This window comes from Zonotrichia albicollis, chromosome 32, assembly GCF_047830755.1.
Source record: "Zonotrichia albicollis isolate bZonAlb1 chromosome 32, bZonAlb1.hap1, whole genome shotgun sequence".
NCBI classification, from domain to species: domain Eukaryota; kingdom Metazoa; phylum Chordata; class Aves; order Passeriformes; family Passerellidae; genus Zonotrichia; species Zonotrichia albicollis.
In genome coordinates this window covers 2,087,582-2,108,553 of record NC_133850.1, presented here as the reverse complement: position 1 = coordinate 2,108,553, position 20,972 = coordinate 2,087,582, and the positions used below count along the sequence as shown (strand labels likewise).

General features: G+C 40.6%; 1 protein-coding gene across 1 annotated transcript; it reads left to right on the top strand.

The window, feature by feature from the left end:
- Positions 1-2,443: 2,443 nt before the first annotated feature.
- On the top strand, positions 2,444-19,033 carry LOC106630565 (pre-B-cell leukemia transcription factor 1-like; the record flags this gene model as incomplete). The annotated part of the gene is given in 7 exon segments (XM_074530257.1): positions 2,444-2,781; positions 4,745-4,935; positions 7,375-7,510; positions 12,313-12,427; positions 15,345-15,433; positions 16,491-16,553; positions 18,233-19,033. Coding segments are annotated over 7 exon segments (1,004 nt in total), but the record flags the coding sequence as incomplete, so codon positions are not given.
- Positions 19,034-20,972: the final 1,939 nt, after the last annotated feature.

Below are 20,972 nucleotides of genomic sequence, written 5' to 3'. Positions count from 1 at the left end.
TTTTAAGAGGAGAAAAATGAAATTTGGGGGTTGGTTTATGGGAAAATTCCAGGATTTGGGAGTTTTTTTTAGGAAATTCCTTTTTTTTCTCTACCAATCCAGAAATTTCCAGATTTTTCCCAGAAAATGAGAAAAAAATCAGGAAACCCCATATTTTTCTTCATTTCTCCACATTTCTTTCATTATTTCTCCCTCTCTCTCCACTTTAACTGAACAGTGACACCTGCACGAAATGAGAAAATCTCAAATTTTCTTGCTGAAATGACAAATGTCTGTTAATGACAAATCCTCTTCCCCCTGTTTCTTCCTCATTTTTCCTCCTTTTTCTTAATTTTTCCCAATTTTCCCTCATTTTTTGCCCTGTTTTTCCCTCATTTTCCCCTCACTTTTTCCCTCCATTTCCACTCATTTTCTTCTCCATTTTCTCCTCATTTTTTCCCCAATTTTCCCCCCATTTCCCATCATTTTTCCCCAATTCCCCTCATTTTCCCCCCACTTTCCCCTTCCCCCCCATTTCCCAATTTCCCCTCATTTTTGCCAATTTTCCCCTCATTTTCTTCCCCAATTTCCCCTCATTTTCTTCCACATTTGCCCCTCATTTTTCTCCTTATTTTTCCCCATTCTTCCCTCATTTTTCCCCTCATTTTCCCCATTTCCGCCTCACTTTTCCCCAATTTCTCCTCATTTCCCCCCATTTCCCCCCCTTTTCTTACCCATTTCCCTCATTTTCCCCCTCATTTCCCCTCATTTTTCCCAATTTTCCCCTAATTTCCCCCATTTTCTTACCCATTTTCCCCTCGTTTTTCGCCTCATTTTTCCCTCATTTTCTTCCCTGTTTTTCCCCTCGTTTTTCCCCATTTTCCCCTCATTTCCCCCAATTTTCCCCCTCACGTTCCCATTTTCCCCCCAATTTTTCCACTTTCCTCCCCCTTTTCCCCTCATTTTCCCCCCATGTTCCCCCCTCATTTTTCCCCATTTTCCCTCACGTTTCCCATTTCCCCCTCATTTTCCCCAATTTTCCCCCTCACATTTCTCATTTTCCCCTCATTTTTTCCCATTTTCCCCTCACGTTTCCCATTTCCCCCTCATTTTTCCCCCTCACGTTTCCCATTTTCCCCTCATTTTTCCTCATTTTCCCCTCATTTTTTCCCCATTTTCCCCTCTTTTTTCCCATTTTCCCCTCACGTTTTTCCCGCCCTTTTCCCCTCATTTCCCCCCAATTTCCCCCTCACGTTTTTCCCGCCCTTTCCCCCTCATTTTGTCCCCAATTTTCCCCCTCATGTTTTTCCCACCCTTTTCCCCTCACGTTCCCCATTTTCCCCTCACGTTTCCCCCAATTTCCCCCTCACGTTTTTTCCCGCCCTTTCCCCTCATTTCCCCCCAATTTCCCCTCACGTTTTTCCGCCCTTTTCCCTTCATTTTGTCCCCAATTTCCCTCACGTTTTTCCCGCCCTTTTCCCCTCATTTCCCCCCCAATTTCCCCTCACGTTTTTCCCGCCCTTTTCCCCTCACGTTTCCCCAGTTTCCCCTCACGTTTTTCCCGCCCTTTTCCCCTCACGTTTCCCATTTCCCCTCACGTTTCCCCCAATTTCCCCTCACGTTTTTCCCGCACTTTTCCCCTCACGTTTCCCATTTCCCCCTCACATTTCCCCCAATTTCCCCTCACGTTTTTCCCGCCCTTTCCCCCTCATTTTTCCCCATTTTCCCCTCATTTTCCCCCATTTTCCCCCTCATTTTTCCCCAATTTTCCCCCTCACGTTTCCCATTTCCCTCATTTTCCCCCCAATTTCCCCCTCACGTTTTTCCCGCCCTTTCCCCTCATTTTCTCCCCAATTTCCCCTCACGTGTTTTCCCGCCCTTTTCCCCTCACGTTCCCCATTTTCCCCTCACGTTTCCCATTTCCCCTCACGTTTCCCCCAATTTCCCCCTCACGTTTTTTCCTGCCCTTTCCCCCTCATTTTGTCCCCAATTTTCCCCCTCACGTTTTTCCCGCCCTTTCCCCTTCATTTTGTCCCCAATTCTCCCCCTCACGTTTTTCCCGCCCTTTTCCCCTCACGTTCTCCATTTTCCCCTCACGTTTTCCCCAATTTTTCCCCTCACGTTTCCCATTTTCCCCTCACGTTTCCCCCAATTTCCCCTCAGTTTTTCCCGCCCTTTTCCCCTCATTTTTCCCCCCAATTCCCCCCTGACGTTTTTCCCACCCTTTCCCCCTCATTTTGTCCCCAATTTCCCCTCACGTTTTTCCCGCCCTTTCCCCCTCATGTTTCCCATTTCCCCTCATTTCCCCCCCAATTTCCCCTCACGTTTTTCCTGCCCTTTTCCCCTCATGTTTCCTCCCAATTTCCCCTCACGTTTTTCCCGCCCTTTCCCCCTCACGTTCCCCATTTTCCCCTCACGTTTCCCCCCATTTTCCCCTCACGTTTTTCGCGCCCTTTCCCCTCAGCGCTGGCGGCGCGGGGCCCCCCGGAGGAGGAGCCGCCGGACGCGCAGCTGCTGCGCCTGGACAACATGCTGAGGGCTGAGGGCGTGGCCGCCGCTCCCCGCCACAAACCCCCCAAAACGGGACAGGAACCCCCCAAAACCGGACCAGAACCCCCCAAAATGGGACAAGAACCCCCCGAAATCCCCGAGGAACCCGCAAAAATGGCAGAGGAGCACGGAAAATTGGGAGAAGGAGGCGGAAATGGGGGTGTGGAGCCCGGGGCGGAGCACTCGGATTACCGAGCCAAGCTGGCCCAGATCCGGCACATCTTCCACGCCGAGCTGGACAAGTACGAGCAGGTGATCCCAAAGGGGAAATTTGGGGTTTTTTTGGGGGGATTTGGGGGAATTTTGGATTTTTTAAAATTGGTTTTTGGTGGGGGGTTTGGGGAAGGGGAGGAGGGGGAGTGCGGGATTTGGTGGGGTTTGGTGGAGGAGGATTAAGGCGGAAATTAAAGGGAAAATTAAGTGGGATTATGAGGAAAATTAACGGGAAAATTAAATGGGATTAAGAGGAAAATTAAAGGGAAAATCCACAGAAATTAAAGGAAAAGCCCAAAATAATTCAAGGAAAAAATTAAAGTGAATTTTGGGGTTTTTTAATTGGGTTTTGGTGGGGGGTTTGGGGAAGGGGAGGAGGGGGAGCGCCGGGTTAAAAGGAGGTTTGGAGTTAAAGGAGTTTAAAGGGGATTAAGGGGGAAATTAAAGGGAATTTAAGGGAAAATCCACAGAAATTAAAGTAAAAATTCAAGGTAACTAAAGAAAAAATTAAAAGGAGATTAAGCGAAAGTCCCCCATTTTTCCCATTTGCCCCCCAAAATCCCGCATTTTCCCCCATTTTCTCCCCTAATTCCCCCATTTTTTTCTCCTTTCCCATTTCCCCCTAAATCCCCCATTTTCCTCCTAAATCCCCCATTTTCCCCATTTTTTCCTATTTTCCCCCTAAATCTGCCATTTTTTCCCATTCCCCCCTATTTTCCCCATATTTTCCCCCCTAAATCCCCCATTATCCTCCCCTAAATCCCCCATTTTTCCCATTTCCCCCCTAAATCCCCCATTCCCTCCCTAAATCCCCCATTTTTACCCTTTTTTCTCATAAATCCACCATTTTCTTCATTTTTCCCCCCTAAATCCCCGTTTTGCTCCCCAAATCGCCATTTTCCCATTTTTCCCCATTTTCCCCCATTTTTTCCCCATTTTCCCCCCGTTTCGCACCCCAAATCCCCATTTATCCCAATGTTTTCCCCCTTTTCCCCCCTAAATCCCCATTTCCCCCCCTTTTCGCATCCCAAATCCCCATTTTCCCATTTTTTCCCCCATAAATCCCCATTTTCACCCCGTTTTGCTCCCCAAATCCCCATTTTCCCCAATTTTTTCCCTTTTCCCCCCTAACTCCCCATTTTCCCCCATTTTTCCCCCATTTTGCTCCCCGAATCCCCATTTTTCCCATTTTTCCCCCGTTTTGCTCCCCAAATCCCCATTTTTCCCCCCTAAATCCCCATTTTCCCTCATTTTCCCCCCATTTTGCTCCCCAAATCCCCATTTTCCCCAATTTTTTCCCCATTTTCCCCCCTAAATCCCCATTTCCCCCATTTTTTCCATTTCCCCATTTTCCCTCATTTTTTCCCCCGTTTTGCTCCCCAAATCCCCACTTTTCCCATTTTTCCCCCCTAAATCCCCATTTTCCCTCATTTTCCCCCCATTTTGCTCCCCAAATCCCCATTTTCCCCAATTTTTTCCCCATTTTCCCCCCTAAATCCCCATTTTCCCCATTTTCCCTCATTTTTTCCCCCGTTTTGCTCCCCAAATCCCCATTTTCCCATTTTTCCCCCCTAAATCCCCATTTCCCCCCTTTTTTCCCCCATTTTCTCCCCAAATCTCCATTTTTCCCATTTTTTCCCCATTTTTTTCCCCCTAAATCCCCATTTCCCCCCATTTTTCCCCCGTTTCACTCCCCAAATCCCCATTTTCCCCATTTCCCCCCACCGTTTCGCACCCCAAATCCCCATTTTCCCATTTTTCCCCCCTAAATCCCCATTTGCCCCCCCCCTTTTCCCCCCTAAATCCCCATTTTTTCCCCCATTTTGCTCCCCAAATCCCCATTTTCCCCTCTAAATCCCCATTTCCCCCCATTTTTTCCCCCATTTTGCTCCCCAAATCCCCATTTTTGCCCAAAATCCCAATTTCCCCCCATTTCCCCCCCTTTTTTCCCCATTTTTCCCCATTTTTGCCCTAAATCCCCGTTTTTTGCCCATTTCCCCAGGCGTGCAGCGAGTTCAGGGCGCACGTGCTGACGCTGCTGCGGGAGCAGAGCCGCACGCGGCCGATCGGGCCCCGCGAGATCGAGCGCATGCTGGGGCTGATCCAGGGCAAGTTCAGCTCCATCCAGCTGCAGCTCAAGCAGAGCACCTGCGAGGCCCTCATGGTGCTCAGGGCCAGGTTCCTCGATGCCAGGTGAGGGATTTGGGGGGAAAATGGGCAGTTTTGGTGAAAAAATGGGGAGTTTTGGTGGAAAAATGGGGAGTTTTGGTGGAAAAATGGGGAGTTTTGGTGGAAAAATGGGGAGTTTTGGTGAAAAAAATGTGGATTTTTCGTGGAAGAAATGTTGATTTTTGGTGGAAAAAAAATGTGGATTGTTGGTGGAGTTTTGGTGGAGAAAAAATGTGGAGTTTTGGTGAAAAAATGTGGATTTTTGGTGAAAAAAATGGGGAGTTTTGGTGGAAAAACATTGAATTCTAGGGTGGATGTCATCCATGGCAAGCTCAGCTCAAGCAGAGCACCTGCGAGGCCCTCATGATCCTCAGGTCCAGGTTCCTCCGAACCAGGTGAAAGAATTTGGAAAATATTCCTCCAGTTTTGGGGTTTTAGTGAAGGATTTTGCAGATTTGGTGGAAAAATATGGAGATGTGGTGAAAAATGTGGAGATTTTTTGGTGGGCATCATCCATGGCAAGCTCAGCTCAAGCAGAGCTGCTGTGACACCACCGTGATCCTCAGGTCCAGGTTCCTGGATGCCAAGTGGGACAATTTTGGTGGAAAATGTGGATTTTTTTGGTGAAAAAAATCTGGATTTTTGGTGAAAAAAATCTGTATTTTTGGTTAAAAAAATGTGGATTTTTGGTGAAAAATCTGGGTAATTTTGTGTTGGTGTCATCCATGGCAAGCTCGGCTCAAGCAGAGCTCCTGCAAGGCCAAGGTGATCCTCAGGTTCCTCCATGCCAGGTGAGGGAATTTGGGGAAAAAATATGGAGTTTTGGTGAAAAAAAATGTGGAGTTTTGGTGGAAAAACATTGATTTTTTGGGTGGATGTGAGCCACGGCAAGCTCGGCTCAAGCAGAGCTCCTGTGACACCACCATGGTCCTCAGGGCCAGGTTCCTCCATGCCAAGTGGGACAATTTTGGGGAAAAATTCCTCCAATTTTGGGGGTTTGATGGAAAAATTTCAATATTTGATAGGATAAATGTGGAGATTTGATGGGAAAATTTGGATATTTTTGGGTGGGCGTCATCCAGGGCAAGTTCAGCTCCATCCAGCTGCAGCTCAAGCAGAGCTCCTGCGAGGCCCTCATGGTGCTCAGGGCCAGGTTCCTCCATGCCAGGTGAGGGTTTGGGGGGAAAAATGGGCAGTTTTGGTGAAAAAATCTGGAGTTTTGGTGAAAAAAAATGTGGATTTTTGGTGGAGTTTTGGTGAAAAAATGTGGAGTTTTGGTGGGAAAATTGTGGATGTTTTTGTGGAAAAAAAGTGGACTTTTGGTGAAAAAAATGTGGATTGTTGGTGGAGTTTTGGTGGAAAAAATGTGGAGCTTTTGTGAAAAAATGTGGATTTTTGGTGAAAAAAAGGTGGATTTTTTGGTGGAAAAAATGTGGATTGTTGGTGAAAAAAAGTGGCTTTATGGTGGGAAAAAAGTGGATTTTTGGTGAAAAAAATGTGGAGTTTTGGTGGGAAAATTATGGATTTTTTGTGGAAAGAAAAGTGGATTTTTGGTGAAAAAAATCTGGATTTTTGAGGAAAAAAATGTGGAGTTTTGGTGGAAAAATGTGGATTTTTGGTGAAAAATCTGGGTGGTTTTGTGTTGGTATCATCCATGGCAAGCTCGGCTCAAGCAGAGCTGCTGCAAGGTCAAGGTGATCCTCAGGTTCCTCCATGCCAGGTGTGCAAATTTGGGAAAAATTCCTCCAATTTCGGGGTTTTGGTGGAAAAATGTGGAGATTTGGTGAAAAAATGTGGATTTTTGGTGAAAAAAATGTGGATTTTTGGTGAAAAAACATTGATTTTTTTGGGTGGATGTGAACCACAGCAAGCTTGGCTCAAGCAGACTCCTGCAAGGCTGTGGTGATCCTCAGGTCCAGGTTCCTGGATGCCAAGTGGGACAATTTTGGTGGAAAATGTGGATTTTTTTGTGGAAAAAATGTGGATTTTTTGGTGAAAAAACGGGGATTTTTGGTGAAAAATCTGGGTGGTTTTGTGTTGGTGTCAACCACGGCAAGCTCAGCTCCAGCAGAGCTCCTGCAAGGCCAAGGTGATCCTCAGGTTCCTCCATGCCAGGTGAGCAAATTTGGGAAAAATTCCTCCAATTTTGGGGTTTTGGTGAAAAAATTTCAATGTTTGATAGAAAAATGTGGAGATTTGATGGGAAAATGAGGAGATTTGATGGGAAAATTTGGATATTTTGGGTGGGTGTCATCCAGGGCAAGTTCAGCTCCATCCAGCTGCAGCTCAAGCAGAGCACCTGCGAGGCCCTCATGGTGCTCAGGGCCAGGTTCCTCCATGCCAGGTGAGGGAAAAATGGGGAGTTTTGGTGGAAAAATGGGCAGTTTTGGTGGAAAAATATGAATATAAATGGATTTATTTCCCATTTTAACCCAGAATAATTTGATTTTTCCCCATTTTCAGGAGGAAGCGGCGCAATTTCAGCAAGCAGGCCACCGAGGTGCTGAATGAATATTTTTACTCTCACCTGAGCAATCCCTACCCCAGCGAGGAGGCCAAGGAGGAGCTGGCGCGCAGGGGCGGCATCAGCGTCTCCCAGGTGGGGGAAATTCCGGAATTTTGGGAAAATTCCCAGAATTTGGGAAAATCCCAAAGCTGGGGGCAAATTCCCAGGATTTTAGGGAAATTTTCTGGGATTTTGGGGCAAATTTCTGGCATTTTTTGGGGCAATTTCCCCAGATTTTTGGGGCAATTTCTTGGCATTTTTTGAAGCAATTTTCCATGATTTGGGGGCTAATTTCTGGGAGTTTTGGGGGAAATTCCAGAATTTGGGAAAATCCCAAAACTGGGGGCAAATTCCCAGGATTTTAGGGAAAATTTCTGGGGTTTTGGGGCAAATTTCTGGCAGTTCTGGGGCAATTTCCCCAGATTTTTGGGGCAATTTCTTGGCATTTTTTGAAGCAATTTTCCATGATTTGGGGACTAATTTCTGGGAGTTTTGGGAAAATTCCAGAATTTGGGAAAATCCCAAAGCTGGGGGCAAATTCCCAGGATTTTAGGGAAATTTTCTGGGATTTTGGGGCAAATTTCTGGCAGTTTTGGGGCAATTTCTTGGCATTTTTTGCAGCAATTCTCCAGGATTTTGGGGCAATTTCCTGGGATTTTTTTGGGGCAATTTCTCATGGTTTGGGGGAAAATTCCGGAATTTTGGGAAAATTCCCAGAATTTAGGAAAATCCCAAAATTGGGGGCAAATTCCCAGGATTTTAGGGAAATTTTCTGGGGTTTTGGGGCAAATGGGGCAATTTCCCAGATTTTTGGGGCAATTTCTTGGCATTTTTTGAAGCAATTTTCCATGATTTCGGGGCAAATTTCTGGGAGTTTTGGGAAAATTCCCAGAATTTGGGAAAATGCCAAAATTGGGGGCAAATTCCCAGGATTTTAGGGAAATTTTCTGGGGTTTTGGGGCAATTTCTTGGCATTTTTTGAAGCAATTTTCCATGATTTCGGGGCAAATTTCTGGGAGTTTTGGGAAAATTCCCAGAATTTGGGAAAATGCCAAAATTGGGGGCAAATTCCCAGGATTTTAGGGAAATTTTCTGGGGTTTTGGGGCAAATTTCTGGCATTTTTTGCAGCAATTTTCCAGGATTTTGGGGCAATTTTCCATGATTTGGGGACAAATTTCTGGGAGTTTGGGGAAAATTCCAGAATTTGGGAAAATCCCCAAAGCTGGGGGCAAATTCCCAGGATTTTAGGGAAATTTTCTGGGATTTTGGGGCAAATCTCTGGCAGTTCTGGGGCAATTTCTTGGCATTTTTTGCAGCAATTTTCCAGGATTTTGGGGCAATTTCCTGGGATATTTTGGGGCAATTTCTCATGATTTGGGGACAAATTTCTGGGAGTTTTGGGGAAAATTCCCAGAATTTGGGAAAATCCCAAAGCTGGGAGTAAATTCCCAGAATTTTAGGGAAATTTTCTGGGGTTTTGGGGCAATTTCTTGGCATTTTTTGGGGCAAATTTCTGGGAGTTTTGGGAAAATTCCCAGAATTTTGGGGGCAAATTCATGACATTTTGGGGAAAAATTCTTGGGATTTAAATTCTCAGGATTTGGGGTAAATTCTGGAGATTTTGGGAAAATTGCCCAGATCGGGGTCAAATTCCCAGGATTTTGGTGAAAATTCATGGAATTTTGGGAAAATTCCACAGATTTGGCGGCAAATTCCCAGGATTTTGGGGAAATTCCAGAATTTTAGGAAAATTCCCAGGATTTTGGGGAAATTCCAGAATTTTAGGAAAATTCCCAGGATTTTGGGGGAATTTTCTGGGATTTTTGGGGCTAAGTCATTTTAACCCCAAAAGGCACCATTTTAACTCTGAAAAAATCCCAAATATTGCCAGAAAAACCCCATTCTAACCCCGAAAAATCCCATTCTAACCCCGAAAAATCCCATTTTAACCCCAAAAATCCCATTTTAACCCTAAAAAATCCCAAATACTGTAGAAAAAATCCCATTTTAACCCCAAATATCCCATTTTAACCCTGGAAAATCCCATTTTAACCCCCCAAATCCTATTTTAACCCCAAAAATATCCCATTTTAACCCCAAAAAAATCCCATTTTAACCCCCGAAAACCCCATTTTAACCCCAAAAAATCCCATTTTAACCCCGGAAAAACCCCATTTTAACCCAGAAAATCCCATTTTAACCCCCAAAAATCCCATTTTTAACCCAGAAAATCCCATTTTAACCCCCAAAAATCCCATTTTAACCCCTAAAAAAATCCCATTTTAACCCCCGAAAATCCCATTTTAACCCCAAAAAAACCCAAATATTGTAGAAAAATCCCATTTTAACCCCGAAAAATCCCATAAATTGTTGGGAAAATCCCATTTTAACCCCAAACCCCCAATCCTGTGGGTCTCCCCCCATTTCCTGCATTTCCCCGCCTCAGGTGTCCAACTGGTTCGGGAACAATCACATCCCAAATATTCCCAGAAAATCCTATTTATAACCCCAAAAAATCCCAAATACTGTAGAAAAAAATCCCATTTTAACCCCATAAAATCCCATTTTAACCCCGAAAAATCCCAAATATTGCCAGAAAAATCCCATTTTAACCCAGAAAATCCCATTTATAACCGCAAAAAATCCCAAATATTGTAGAAAAAGTCCCATTTTAACCCCGGAAAATCCAAATTTTGCCAGAAAAATTCCAAACATTGTTGGGAAAATCCCATTTTAACTCTGAAAAATCCCAAATATTGCTGGGAAAATCCCATTTGAACCCTGAAAAATCCCAAATATTGTAGAAAAAAATCCCATTTTAAGCCGGAAAAATCCCAAATATTGCCAGAAAAACCCCATTTTAACCCAAAAATCCTATTTAGAACCCCAAAAAATCCCAAATATTGTTGGGAAAATCCCATTTTAACCCTAAAAAATCCCAAATATTGTAACAAAAATCCCATTTTAACCCCGAAAAATCCCATTTTAACCCAGAAAATCCCAAATTTTGCCAGAAAAATCCCATTTTAACCCCCGAAACCCCAATCCTGTGGATCTCCCCCCATTTCCTGCATTTCCCCATCCCAGGTGTCCAACTGGTTCGGGAACAAGCTCATCCCAAATATTGTAACTAAAATCCCATTTTAACCCAAAAAATCCTAAATATTGCCAGAAAAATCCCATTTTAACCCAGAAAAATTCCCCATTTTAACTCAGAAAAAATCCCAAATATTGTAGAAAAAATCCCAAATATTGTAACAAAAATCCCATTTTAACCCAGAAAATCCCAAATATTGCCAGAAAAATCCCATTTTAACCCAGAAAAAATCCCCATTTTAACTCAGAAAAAATCCAAAATATTGTAGAAAAAATCCCAAATATTGTAACAAAAATCCCATTTTAACCCAGAAAATCCCAAATATTGCCAGAAAAATCCCATTTTAACCCAGAAAAAATCCCCATTTTAACTCAGAAAAAATCCAAAATATTGTAGAAAAAATCCCAAATATTATAGGGAAAATCCCCATTTTAACCCCAAAAAATTCCAAATATTGTAGAAAAATCCCATTTTAACTCTGAAAAATCCCAAATATTGCCAGAAAAATCCCATTTTAACCCAAAAAATCCCATTTATAACCCCGAAAAATCCCAAATATTGCTGGGAAAATCCCATTTTAACCCCCAAAAATCCCAAATATTGTAGAAAAAAAACCCATTTTAACCCTGAAAAATCCCAAATATTGTTGGGAAAATCCCATTTTAACCCAGAAAAATCCTATTTAGAACCCCAAAAAATCCCAAATATTGTAGAAAAATCCCATTTGAACCATGAAAAATCCCAAATATTGTAGAAAAAAATCCCATTTTAACCCCAAAAATCCCATTTTAACCCCCAAAACCCCCAATCCTGTGGCTCTCCCCCCATTTTCTGCATTTCCCCACCCCAGGTGTCCAACTGGTTCGGGAATAATCACATCCCAAATATTGTAACTAAAATCCCATTTTACCCAGAAAAATCCCAAATATTGCCAGAAAAATCCCATTTTAACCCAAAAAATCCCAAATATTGTAGAAAAAATCCCATTTTAACCCAAAAAATCCTATCTATAACCCCAAAAAAATCCTAAATATTGTAGAAAAATCCCATTTTAACCCAGAAAATCCCATTTTAACCCCACAAAACCCCAAATATTGCCAGTAAACCCCAATTTTAACCAAGAAAAACCCCCATTTTAACCCTGAAAAACCCCAAATATTGTAGAAAAAAATCCCATTTTAACCCCGAAAAATCCTATTTTAATCCCGAAAAATCCCATTTTAACACCGAAAATCCCATTTTAACCCTGCAATAATCCCATTTTGACGCCAAAAAATCCCATTTATAACCCCGGAAAATCCCAAATATTGCTGGGAAAATCCCATTCTAACCCCAAAAAACCCCATTTTAACCCTAAAAAATCCCAAATATTGTAACAAAAATCCCATTTTAACGCCGGAAAATCCCATTTTAACCCCAAACCCCCAATCCTGTGGATCTCCCCCCATTTCCTGCATTTCCCCATCCCAGGTGTCCAACTGGTTCGGGAACAAGCGCATCCCAAATATTGTAACAAAAATCCCATTTTACCCAGAAAATCCCAAATATTGCCAGAAAAATCCCATTTTAACCCAAAAAATCCTATTTATAACCCTGAAAAATCCCAAATATTGTAGAAAAAATCCCATTTTAACCCTGAAAGATCCCAAATATTGCTGGGAAAATCCCATTTTAACCCCCAAAATTCCCATTTTAATCCTGAAAAATCCCAAATATTGTTGGGAAAATTCCATTTTAATGGCAAAAACCCCAATATATTGGATCTCACCCAATTTCCTGTTTTTTCCCCCATCCCAGGTGTCCAACTGGTTCGGGAACAAGCGCATCCGCTACAAGAAGAACATGGGGCGCTTCCAGGAGGAGGCCGAGGCCTACAGGGGCCGCCAGCGCCCCTCCCCCCCCCCGGCCTCAGGTGGGCGGGGCCAAATCTTAATTAACACCCGGCTAATTAATGAGGGGCTGGGAGTGATGGGGGAGTTATTATTCCTCTTTATTTTGGGTTACTTTGGTTTATTTTTGATTTAATTTGCTTTATTTTTGGTTCATTTTGGCTCCCAGGGCCCCTCCCCCAGCTCAGGTGGGCGGGGCCAAACACTAATTAACACCAGGCTAATTAATGAGGGGCTGGGAGCAATGGGGGAGTTGCTATTCCTCTTTAGTTTGGGTTATTATTGCTTTAATTCTATTTAATTTGGTTTATTTTTGGTTTATTTTGGCTCCCAGGACTCCTCCCCCTGCTCAGGTGGGCGGGGCTAAATATTAATTAACAACGGGCTAATTAATGAGGGGCTGGGAGCGCTGAGGGAGTTATTATTCCTCTTTATTTTGGTTTAATTTTGATTTAATTTGGATTTAATTTGCTTTCTTTTTGGTTCAGTTTGGCTCCCAGGGCTCCTCCCCCTGCTCAGGTGGGCGGGGCCAAACCCTAATTAACACCAGGCTAATTAATGATGGGCTGAGAGCAATGTGTGACCTGTTGTTTCTCTTTGGGTTATTTTAGTTTATTTTTTATTTATTTTGGGTTTTTTTTGTTCATTTTGGCACCCAGGGCCCCTCCCCCAGCCTCAGGTGGGCGGGGCTAATTCTTAATTAACGCTGGGCTAATTAATGAGGGGCTGGGAGCAATGGGGGAGTTGCTATTCCTCTTTAATTTGGGTTATTTTGATTTAGTTTTGGTTTAGTTTTGGTTTATTTTAGGTTTTTTTGGTTCATTTTGGCTCCCAGGGCTCCTCCCCTGCCTCAGGTGGGCGGGGCCAAATCTTAATTAAAACCAGGTTAATTAATGAGGGGCTGGGAGCAATGTGGGACTTGTTATTCCTCTTTAGTTTGGGTTATTTTGGTTAATTTTTGATTTATTTTGGTTCATTTTGGCACCCAGGGCTCCTCCCCCGGCTCACGTGGGCGGGGCCAAATCTTAATTAAAACCAGGCTAATTAATGAGGGGCTGGGAGCAATGGGGGAGTTGTTATTCCTCTTTAGTTTGGGTTAATTTTTGATTTATTTTGATTTATTTTGGTTCATTTTGGCTCCCAGGGCTCCTCCTCCTGCTCAGGTGGGCGGGGCCAAACCCTAATTAACACCGGGCTAATTAATGAGGGGCTGGGAGCAATGGGGGGGTTTGGTTTTCCTCTTTAATTTGGGTTATTTTTGATTTATTTTGATTTAATTTGGTTCATTTTGGCTCCCAGGGCTCCTCCCCCGGCTCAGGTGGGCAGGGCCAAACCCCAATTAACACCGGGCTAATTAATGAGGGGCTGGGAGCAATGTGGGACTTGTTATACCTCTTTAGTTTGGTTAATTTTTGATTTAATTTGCTTTAGTTTTGGTTCATTTTGGCTCCAAGGACTCCTCCCCTGGCTCACGTGGGCGGGGCTAATTCTTAATTAACACCGGGCTAATTAATGATGGGCTAGGAGTGATGGGGGACCTGTTATTCCTCTTTATTTTGGGTTATTTTGATTTGTTTTTGATTTATTTTGGTTCATTTTGGCTCCCAGGGCTCCTCCCCCTGCTCAGGTGGGCGGGGCCAAACCCCAATTAACACCGGGCTAATTAATGAGGGGCTGGGAGCAATGGGGGAGTTGCTATTCCTCTTTATTTTGGGTTATTTTCGTTTATTTTTGATTTATTTTGATTCAATGTTGGTTAATTTTGGCTCCCAGGGCTCCTCCCCCTGCTCAGGTGGGCGGGGCTAATTCTTAATTAACACCGGGCTAATTAATGAGGGGCTGGGAGTGATGTGGGAGTTGCTATTCCTCTTTAGTTTGGGTTATTTTGGTTAATTTTTGATTTATTTTGGTTCATTTTGGCTACTGGGACTCCTCCCCCTGCGCAGGTGGGCGGGGCCAAATCTTAATTAACCCACAGCTAATTATTGAGGGGCTGGGAGCACTGGGGGGGTTGGTTTTCCTCTTTAATTTGGGTTATTTTCGTTTATTTTTGATTTATTTTGATTTAATGTTGGTTCATTTTGGCTCCCAGGGCCCCTCCCCCTGCTCAGGTGGGCGGGGCCAAATCTTAATTAACACCGGGCTAATTAATGAGGGGCTGGGAGCATTCTGGGATTTGGTTTTCCTTTTTATTTTGGATTAATTTGGTCGAATTCCATTTAATTCCATTGAATTCCTGTATTTTATTTCAGTTGATTTCCATTTTATTTCCTTTATCTCCTTTTAATATAATTTTATTTCTATTTATTTTCTTTTTATTTCATTTCTTGTGCTTTTATTTCTGTTTATTTCCCTTTATTTGCAATTTTAGTTTCAGTTAATTCCATTTATTTCCCTTTATTTTCATTATATTTAATTTTATTTCCATTTATTTGTGTTTGTTTCCTTTAATTTAATTTCCATTTATTTCTATTTATTTTCTTTCATTTTCTTCCATTTTATTTCCTTTTATTCACTTTTTAGTTCCACTTATTTTTTCCTTTTCTATTGCCTTTTATCTACTTTTATGTCCATTATTTAATTTTATTTCAATTTATTTCCTTTCATCTACTTTTCTATCCATTTATTAATTTTCATTTCTATTTATTTCCTTTCGTTTATTTTCATTCCATTTTATTAAATTGATTTCTTATTTATATTTTTATTTTATTATTTCGTTTTTATTTTCATTTTTTCTTCCATTTTTAAATCCCTTTTATTTCCTTTTAATTCAATTTATTCCATTTTTTATTTCCCTTTTAATTCCATTTATTTCATTTTTTTTATTCCTCTTTTAACTCCATTTATTCCCCTTTTAATCCCACCATTCTGGGCGTTTATTCCATATGAAAATTCTTGATTTTAATTTCATTTCTTTTCTATTTTTTGTTGTTTTTTCAGCCTCCTCTGGGTCCTTTAAAATGACAAATTCTGGGGATTCTTTCCTGAACCTGAGTTCCTACCAGAGCCCTCCCAGCGTGCAGAACCAGGTGAGGAAATGGGGAAAAATTCAAATTTCTCACCTGAAAATGGGGGAAAAAATCCAAATTTCTGCCCTGAAAATGGGAAAAAAAATTGAAATTTCTGCCCTGGAAAATGGGGGAAAAAATCCGAATTTCTGCCCGGGAAAATGGGGGGAAAATCTGAATTTCTGCCCTGAAAATGGGAAAAAAAATTGAAATTTCTGTCCTGGAAAATGGGGAAAAATTTACAAATTTCTGTCCTGAAAATGGGGGAAAAAATCTGAATTTCTGCCCTGAAAATGGGAAAAAAAAATTGAAATTTCTGTCCTGGAAAATGGGGAAAAAATCTGAATTTCTGTCCTGGAAATGGGAAGAAAATCGAGATTTCTGTCCTGGATCCCAGGGGGAAAAATCCGAATTTCTGCCCTGAAAAATGGGGAAAAAATCTGAATTTCTGTCCTGAAAATGGGAAAAAAATTGAAATTTCTGCCTGGAAAATGGGGGAGAAAATCCATATTTCTGTCCTGGATCCCAGGGGGAAAAATCCGAATTTCTGTCCTGAAAATGGGGAAAAAATTGAAATTTCTGCCTGGAAAATGGGGGGAAAAATCCGAATTTCTGCCCGGAAAATGGGAAAAAATTGGCATTTCTGCCTGGAAAATTCCCATTAAAATTCTCATTATTAAACCCATAATTCTCCTATTTTCACTTGAAATTCCCACTAAAATTCCCACTAAAATTCCCATTATGAAACCCATAAATCCCCTATTCATATTTGAAAGTGCCACTAAAATTCTCAATATTAAACACACAAATTCCCACTAAAATTCTCATTATTAACTCCATATTTCCCCTATTTTCACTTGAAATTCCCACTAAAATTCTTATTTAAATTCCCATTAAAATTCGCATTATTAACTCCATATTTCCCCTATTTTCACTTGGTATTCCCACTAAAATTCTCATTAAAATTCCCTTAATTTTTTTCCAAATTTTTAATTCATTTTTTTAAACTTTTTTCCCCATTTTCAGCTGGATTTCAGGAATTTTTAATTCATTTTTTCCCTTTTTTTTCCATTTTCAGTTGGATTTCCTGCAGCAGCCAGGGAGGTTTGGGAGCCCTTTGTTCTCCTCCCAGCGCCTCGAGGTGAGATTGGATTTAATTCCCAAATATTCTCAATAAATTCCATTTTTAAATTTATTTTCATTTTTATTTTGGAATGCATTTTAATTTTTTTACTATTTTTATTTTTATTTTTTTATTTCCTCCAACATGGCCAGTGTTGGGATGGGGCAAAAAACTGGAAAATTGAATTTAATTATCAATTTAAAAATTTTTAAAGCTTTTAGCATATGGAATATTATTTTCTATTTATTGTATATTATAAGTGTAATATAGATAAACAATAAAATATATTTATATAAAAATTATTGTAGAAATTTTGTGCAATATACATAAATTTATATATATTATAAAATATATAATTATGCAAATAAATATTGTATTATTTATTAACTTACACATTTATATATGTTATATATTTTAATTTACATTATAAATAATTATTATTGTTACTATTATTACACGTTAAAGGACACAAAATTAGATTTAAATGCATAAATTAAAAATATATTTGCTATTTTAAAATATATTTGACATAAATTAATATTCAACATGAAATAAAAGTATAAATGTATCTCATATATTTACATTTATATGTAAAAATTATATATAAATTTACATTCTTTATTAAATATATTAATGCATTAATTACTATAATATGGTGTATTATAATATATATTATATTATAATATAGAATATTAAAGCTACATTACATTTACATTAAATTACATAATTATTTACATAAATATAAAAATAAATATGTCTATAAATATATTATATAATTATATATACCATAAATTGTAATTTGCAATTTGTTGTATTATGAATAATACTTTTCATATTTCTTATAAAATATTTTATAAGGATTATTATATTATATTTACATTAAATTATAAACATACAAATAAAGGAAAAATAAGATTTTTGGGGGGATATTTATTTCCTTTTTAAATCACCTTCACCTCCAAGCACACAATGCCCTATAATGTCATTTACAGGTGATTTCTTGATGATTTAATGGTAATTAATCTGAATTTATTACTTAATTAAATTAATTAATGACTTAACATTATTTTAGTTTATTGTGTATTTATCAACTTTATTTTTATTTATTTATTAATAACATTTTATTATTCCCATATAATATTAATAATATATTACATTTTATTTGTATTAATTGTTGTTATATAATATATATTTTATATTACATATTAGACATATTATATTATACCTAATATATATCATTATATATGTTATAATATATATATATTATATTATATTATATTATATTATATTATATACATATATAGTGTATATAATATAACATAATAATAAATAATATAATATAATAACATATAATATATCATATATTATATGTTATTATATTATACTATTTATTATTTTATTATATTACATTACATTATATTATATTATATTGATTATATATTACAATATATAATATTGTATTATTGTCTATATATATTCTATTAAATATATAATAGAATATATATATTATATTATATATAATATATAGTTCGTCTTCTACAGTAGATATTTTGCATTATAATTTAACATGACATGACTATAATAGTATAAAATATGATATATTTTATTGATTCAATATTTATTCATATTTTTTATTATTTCTAATTAGTCAATTAAATTATTAATTAATTAATGAATTTAATTTGCTGTCCCCTCAGGCCAATGGCAGCTGGCCGGACGCCGCCACCCCCTCGTCCATCACCGACCCGGGCAGCGACGCCTCCAATTAAAGAATTTGCAATTCCAAGGACCTTTTTGAGAGGAGAGAGGTCAATTAACGCTAATTAATCACGGGCCGATAGAATGATTGACTTCTAATTAATTAATTACCTCAGACCACGCCAATAGATTGTGATGGCAGCGACGCCTCTACCTCTCAATTATTTATATAACTTCGTTTCGCCTCAGAAAATGCCATTTTTTTAAGGAAAAACTTTGGATTTTACACAAAGAACCTGAAGAAGAAGGGAAAAAGAAAGTCTTGGCGTTTTTCTCCGGTTTTACAGCGGAAAAAATGGATTTATTTTCGTTTTTGTCTGGTTTTTTACACTGGGATTTCTGCTCTAGGTGAGTTAAACCCCTCCTGTTGTAATTGGATGTTCTCTGTATTGGGAATTTCTGGAGGAAATTCTATAGAGAATTCTGCAGGAAGTTTTTATTGATTAATTGAGCGAATTAATGGAAAAGTTGCTTTACCAAATGTCTCACCGAACGTCCATTGGTGTCATTCCAAGGGATTTCACATCGGGAAATTCCACGGCTTCACTTTTCCTGCTGAAAAAGTCCAAAAAATAAAATGAAAAACCACAAATTTACCACAAAAGAGCCGATCCACGGGATTTCCCCATGGGAATTCAAGGGGGTTTGTGCCACTCTGGTGCTGTTCTCAGAGTCCAACCCTTTCAGTTGAGATTTTATCAAAGAAAATAAAATTTCAAAGCCTTTTTTTTCCCTTTTTTTTCCCATTTTCTCATGGTTTTTTTTTCTCTCAGGTTTGGGCTCTGTGGGCGCGATGTTTGTGAGGGGTGGGAAAATGGCGGGAAGATCGTGAGGGATGGGAAAATGGCGGGAAAGGTGTGAGGGGTGGGAAAATGGCGGGAAGATTGTGAAGGGAGGGAAAATGGTGGAAAGATTGTGAAGGGAAGGAAAATGGCGGGAAGGGCGTGAGGGGTGGGAAAAGGGTGGGAAGATCGTGAGGGATGGGAAAATGGCGGGAAAGGTGTGAGGGGTGGGAAAATGGTGGGAAGATCGTGAGAGGTGAGGAAAGGGTGGAAAGATCATGAAGGGAGGGAAAATGGCAGGAAGATCGTGAGGGGTGGGAAAAGGGTGGAAAGATGAAGGGAGGGAAAATGGTGGAAAGGGTGTGAGGGGTGGGAAAATGGCGGGAAGATTGTGAAGGGAGGGAAAATGGTGGAAAGATTGTGAAGGGAAGGAAAATGGCGGGAAGGGCGTGAGGGGTGGGAAAATGGCAGAAAGAGTGTGAGGAGTGGGAAAAGGGTGGGAAGGGAGTGAGGGGTAGGAAAATGGCGGAAAGAACATGAGGGATGGGAAAAGAGTGGAAAGGGAGTGAGGGGTGGGAAAATGGCAGGAACACTGTGAGGGGGAGGAAAAGGGCAGGAAGGGAGTGAGGGGTGGGAAAAGGGTGGAAAGATCATGAAGGGAGGGAAAATGATGGGAAGGGTGTGAGGGGTGGGAAAATGGTGGGAAGATCGTGAAGGGAGGGAAAATGGTGGAAAGATTGTGAAGGGAGGGAAAATGGCAGGAAGATTGTGAGGGATGGGAAAAGGGTGGGAAGGGAGTGAGGGGTGGGAAAATGGCAGGAACACTGTGAGGGGGAGGAAAAGGGCAGGAAGGGGTGGGAAAAATGTAGGAATGCCATGATGGGAGGGAAGAGGGCAGGATGATCATGAGGGGCTGCAAAAGGGCAAGAATGGTGTGCGGGCAAGGTACAGGGTGATAGTTGAGACATGGTAGGAAGGGCATGAGGAGCGCAGAAGGCAGGAAGAAGATGAGGGGTGGAAGAAGGGAACAACGTGAAGGGCAGCTAAGGGTGAGAACATCATGAGGGAAAGAAGAAGGGGTAGGAAGGGGTGGTATGGAAACCCAGGGCACCAGGAATATTTCTCTGTCTGCTCTGGGGTGCCCTGACCCCCAAGGGGAGCACTGACTTTGACCCTCATTCATGGAAAGTTTCCTAGACTTCAAGATAGACTAGAATCCACAAAAGTGCGAAATAGATTATAGAGTAGTGTAGGTGGATCACTTGGTGAGAAATTTAGGTTCTGGGATTTTTAGTGTGTTGTGGATGGAAGCAAGATGGAGGGCACAGGGTGTCATCCTGGGTTTCTTCTTCATGCTTCTTCTTCCTCCTTCTTCATGGGTTTGGGTGGCATTTTGTAATTGGGCAGAAAAGTCCCAGAAAAGCATTGCAGCTCTTTGGGATCAGTTATTGGGTTAAAAAGGAATTTAATCTAGGTGTCAGTTCTTAGTTGGATAGTTTAGTCTTAAAATACCTTGTAACAAGAGATTGTTGGCCATTGTGGTGGTTTGACCAGGAAGAAGTTTTGCCAGGCTCAAACCATGACAGCTATGGTGTGCCTTCTAATGAAAAGCTGCCCAACTCACAGTTGTGAGACTGTTTCACAGATAAGAAATAATAAACACTTGAGTCCCGACATGAATTACTGTCTCAAGTGCCTTCAATCCAGACCCAGAGAAACCGAGCAGGTGAGAACGCCGTGAGGAGCGAGAAAAGGGAGACCGTGAGCGGTGGAAAAAGGGCGGGAATACCATGAGGGGTGGGAAAAGGGCGGGAAGATCGTGAGGGGTGGGAAAAGGGCGGGAAGATCGTGAGGGGTGGGAAAAGGGCGGGAAGATCGTGAGGGGCGGGAAGGGTGG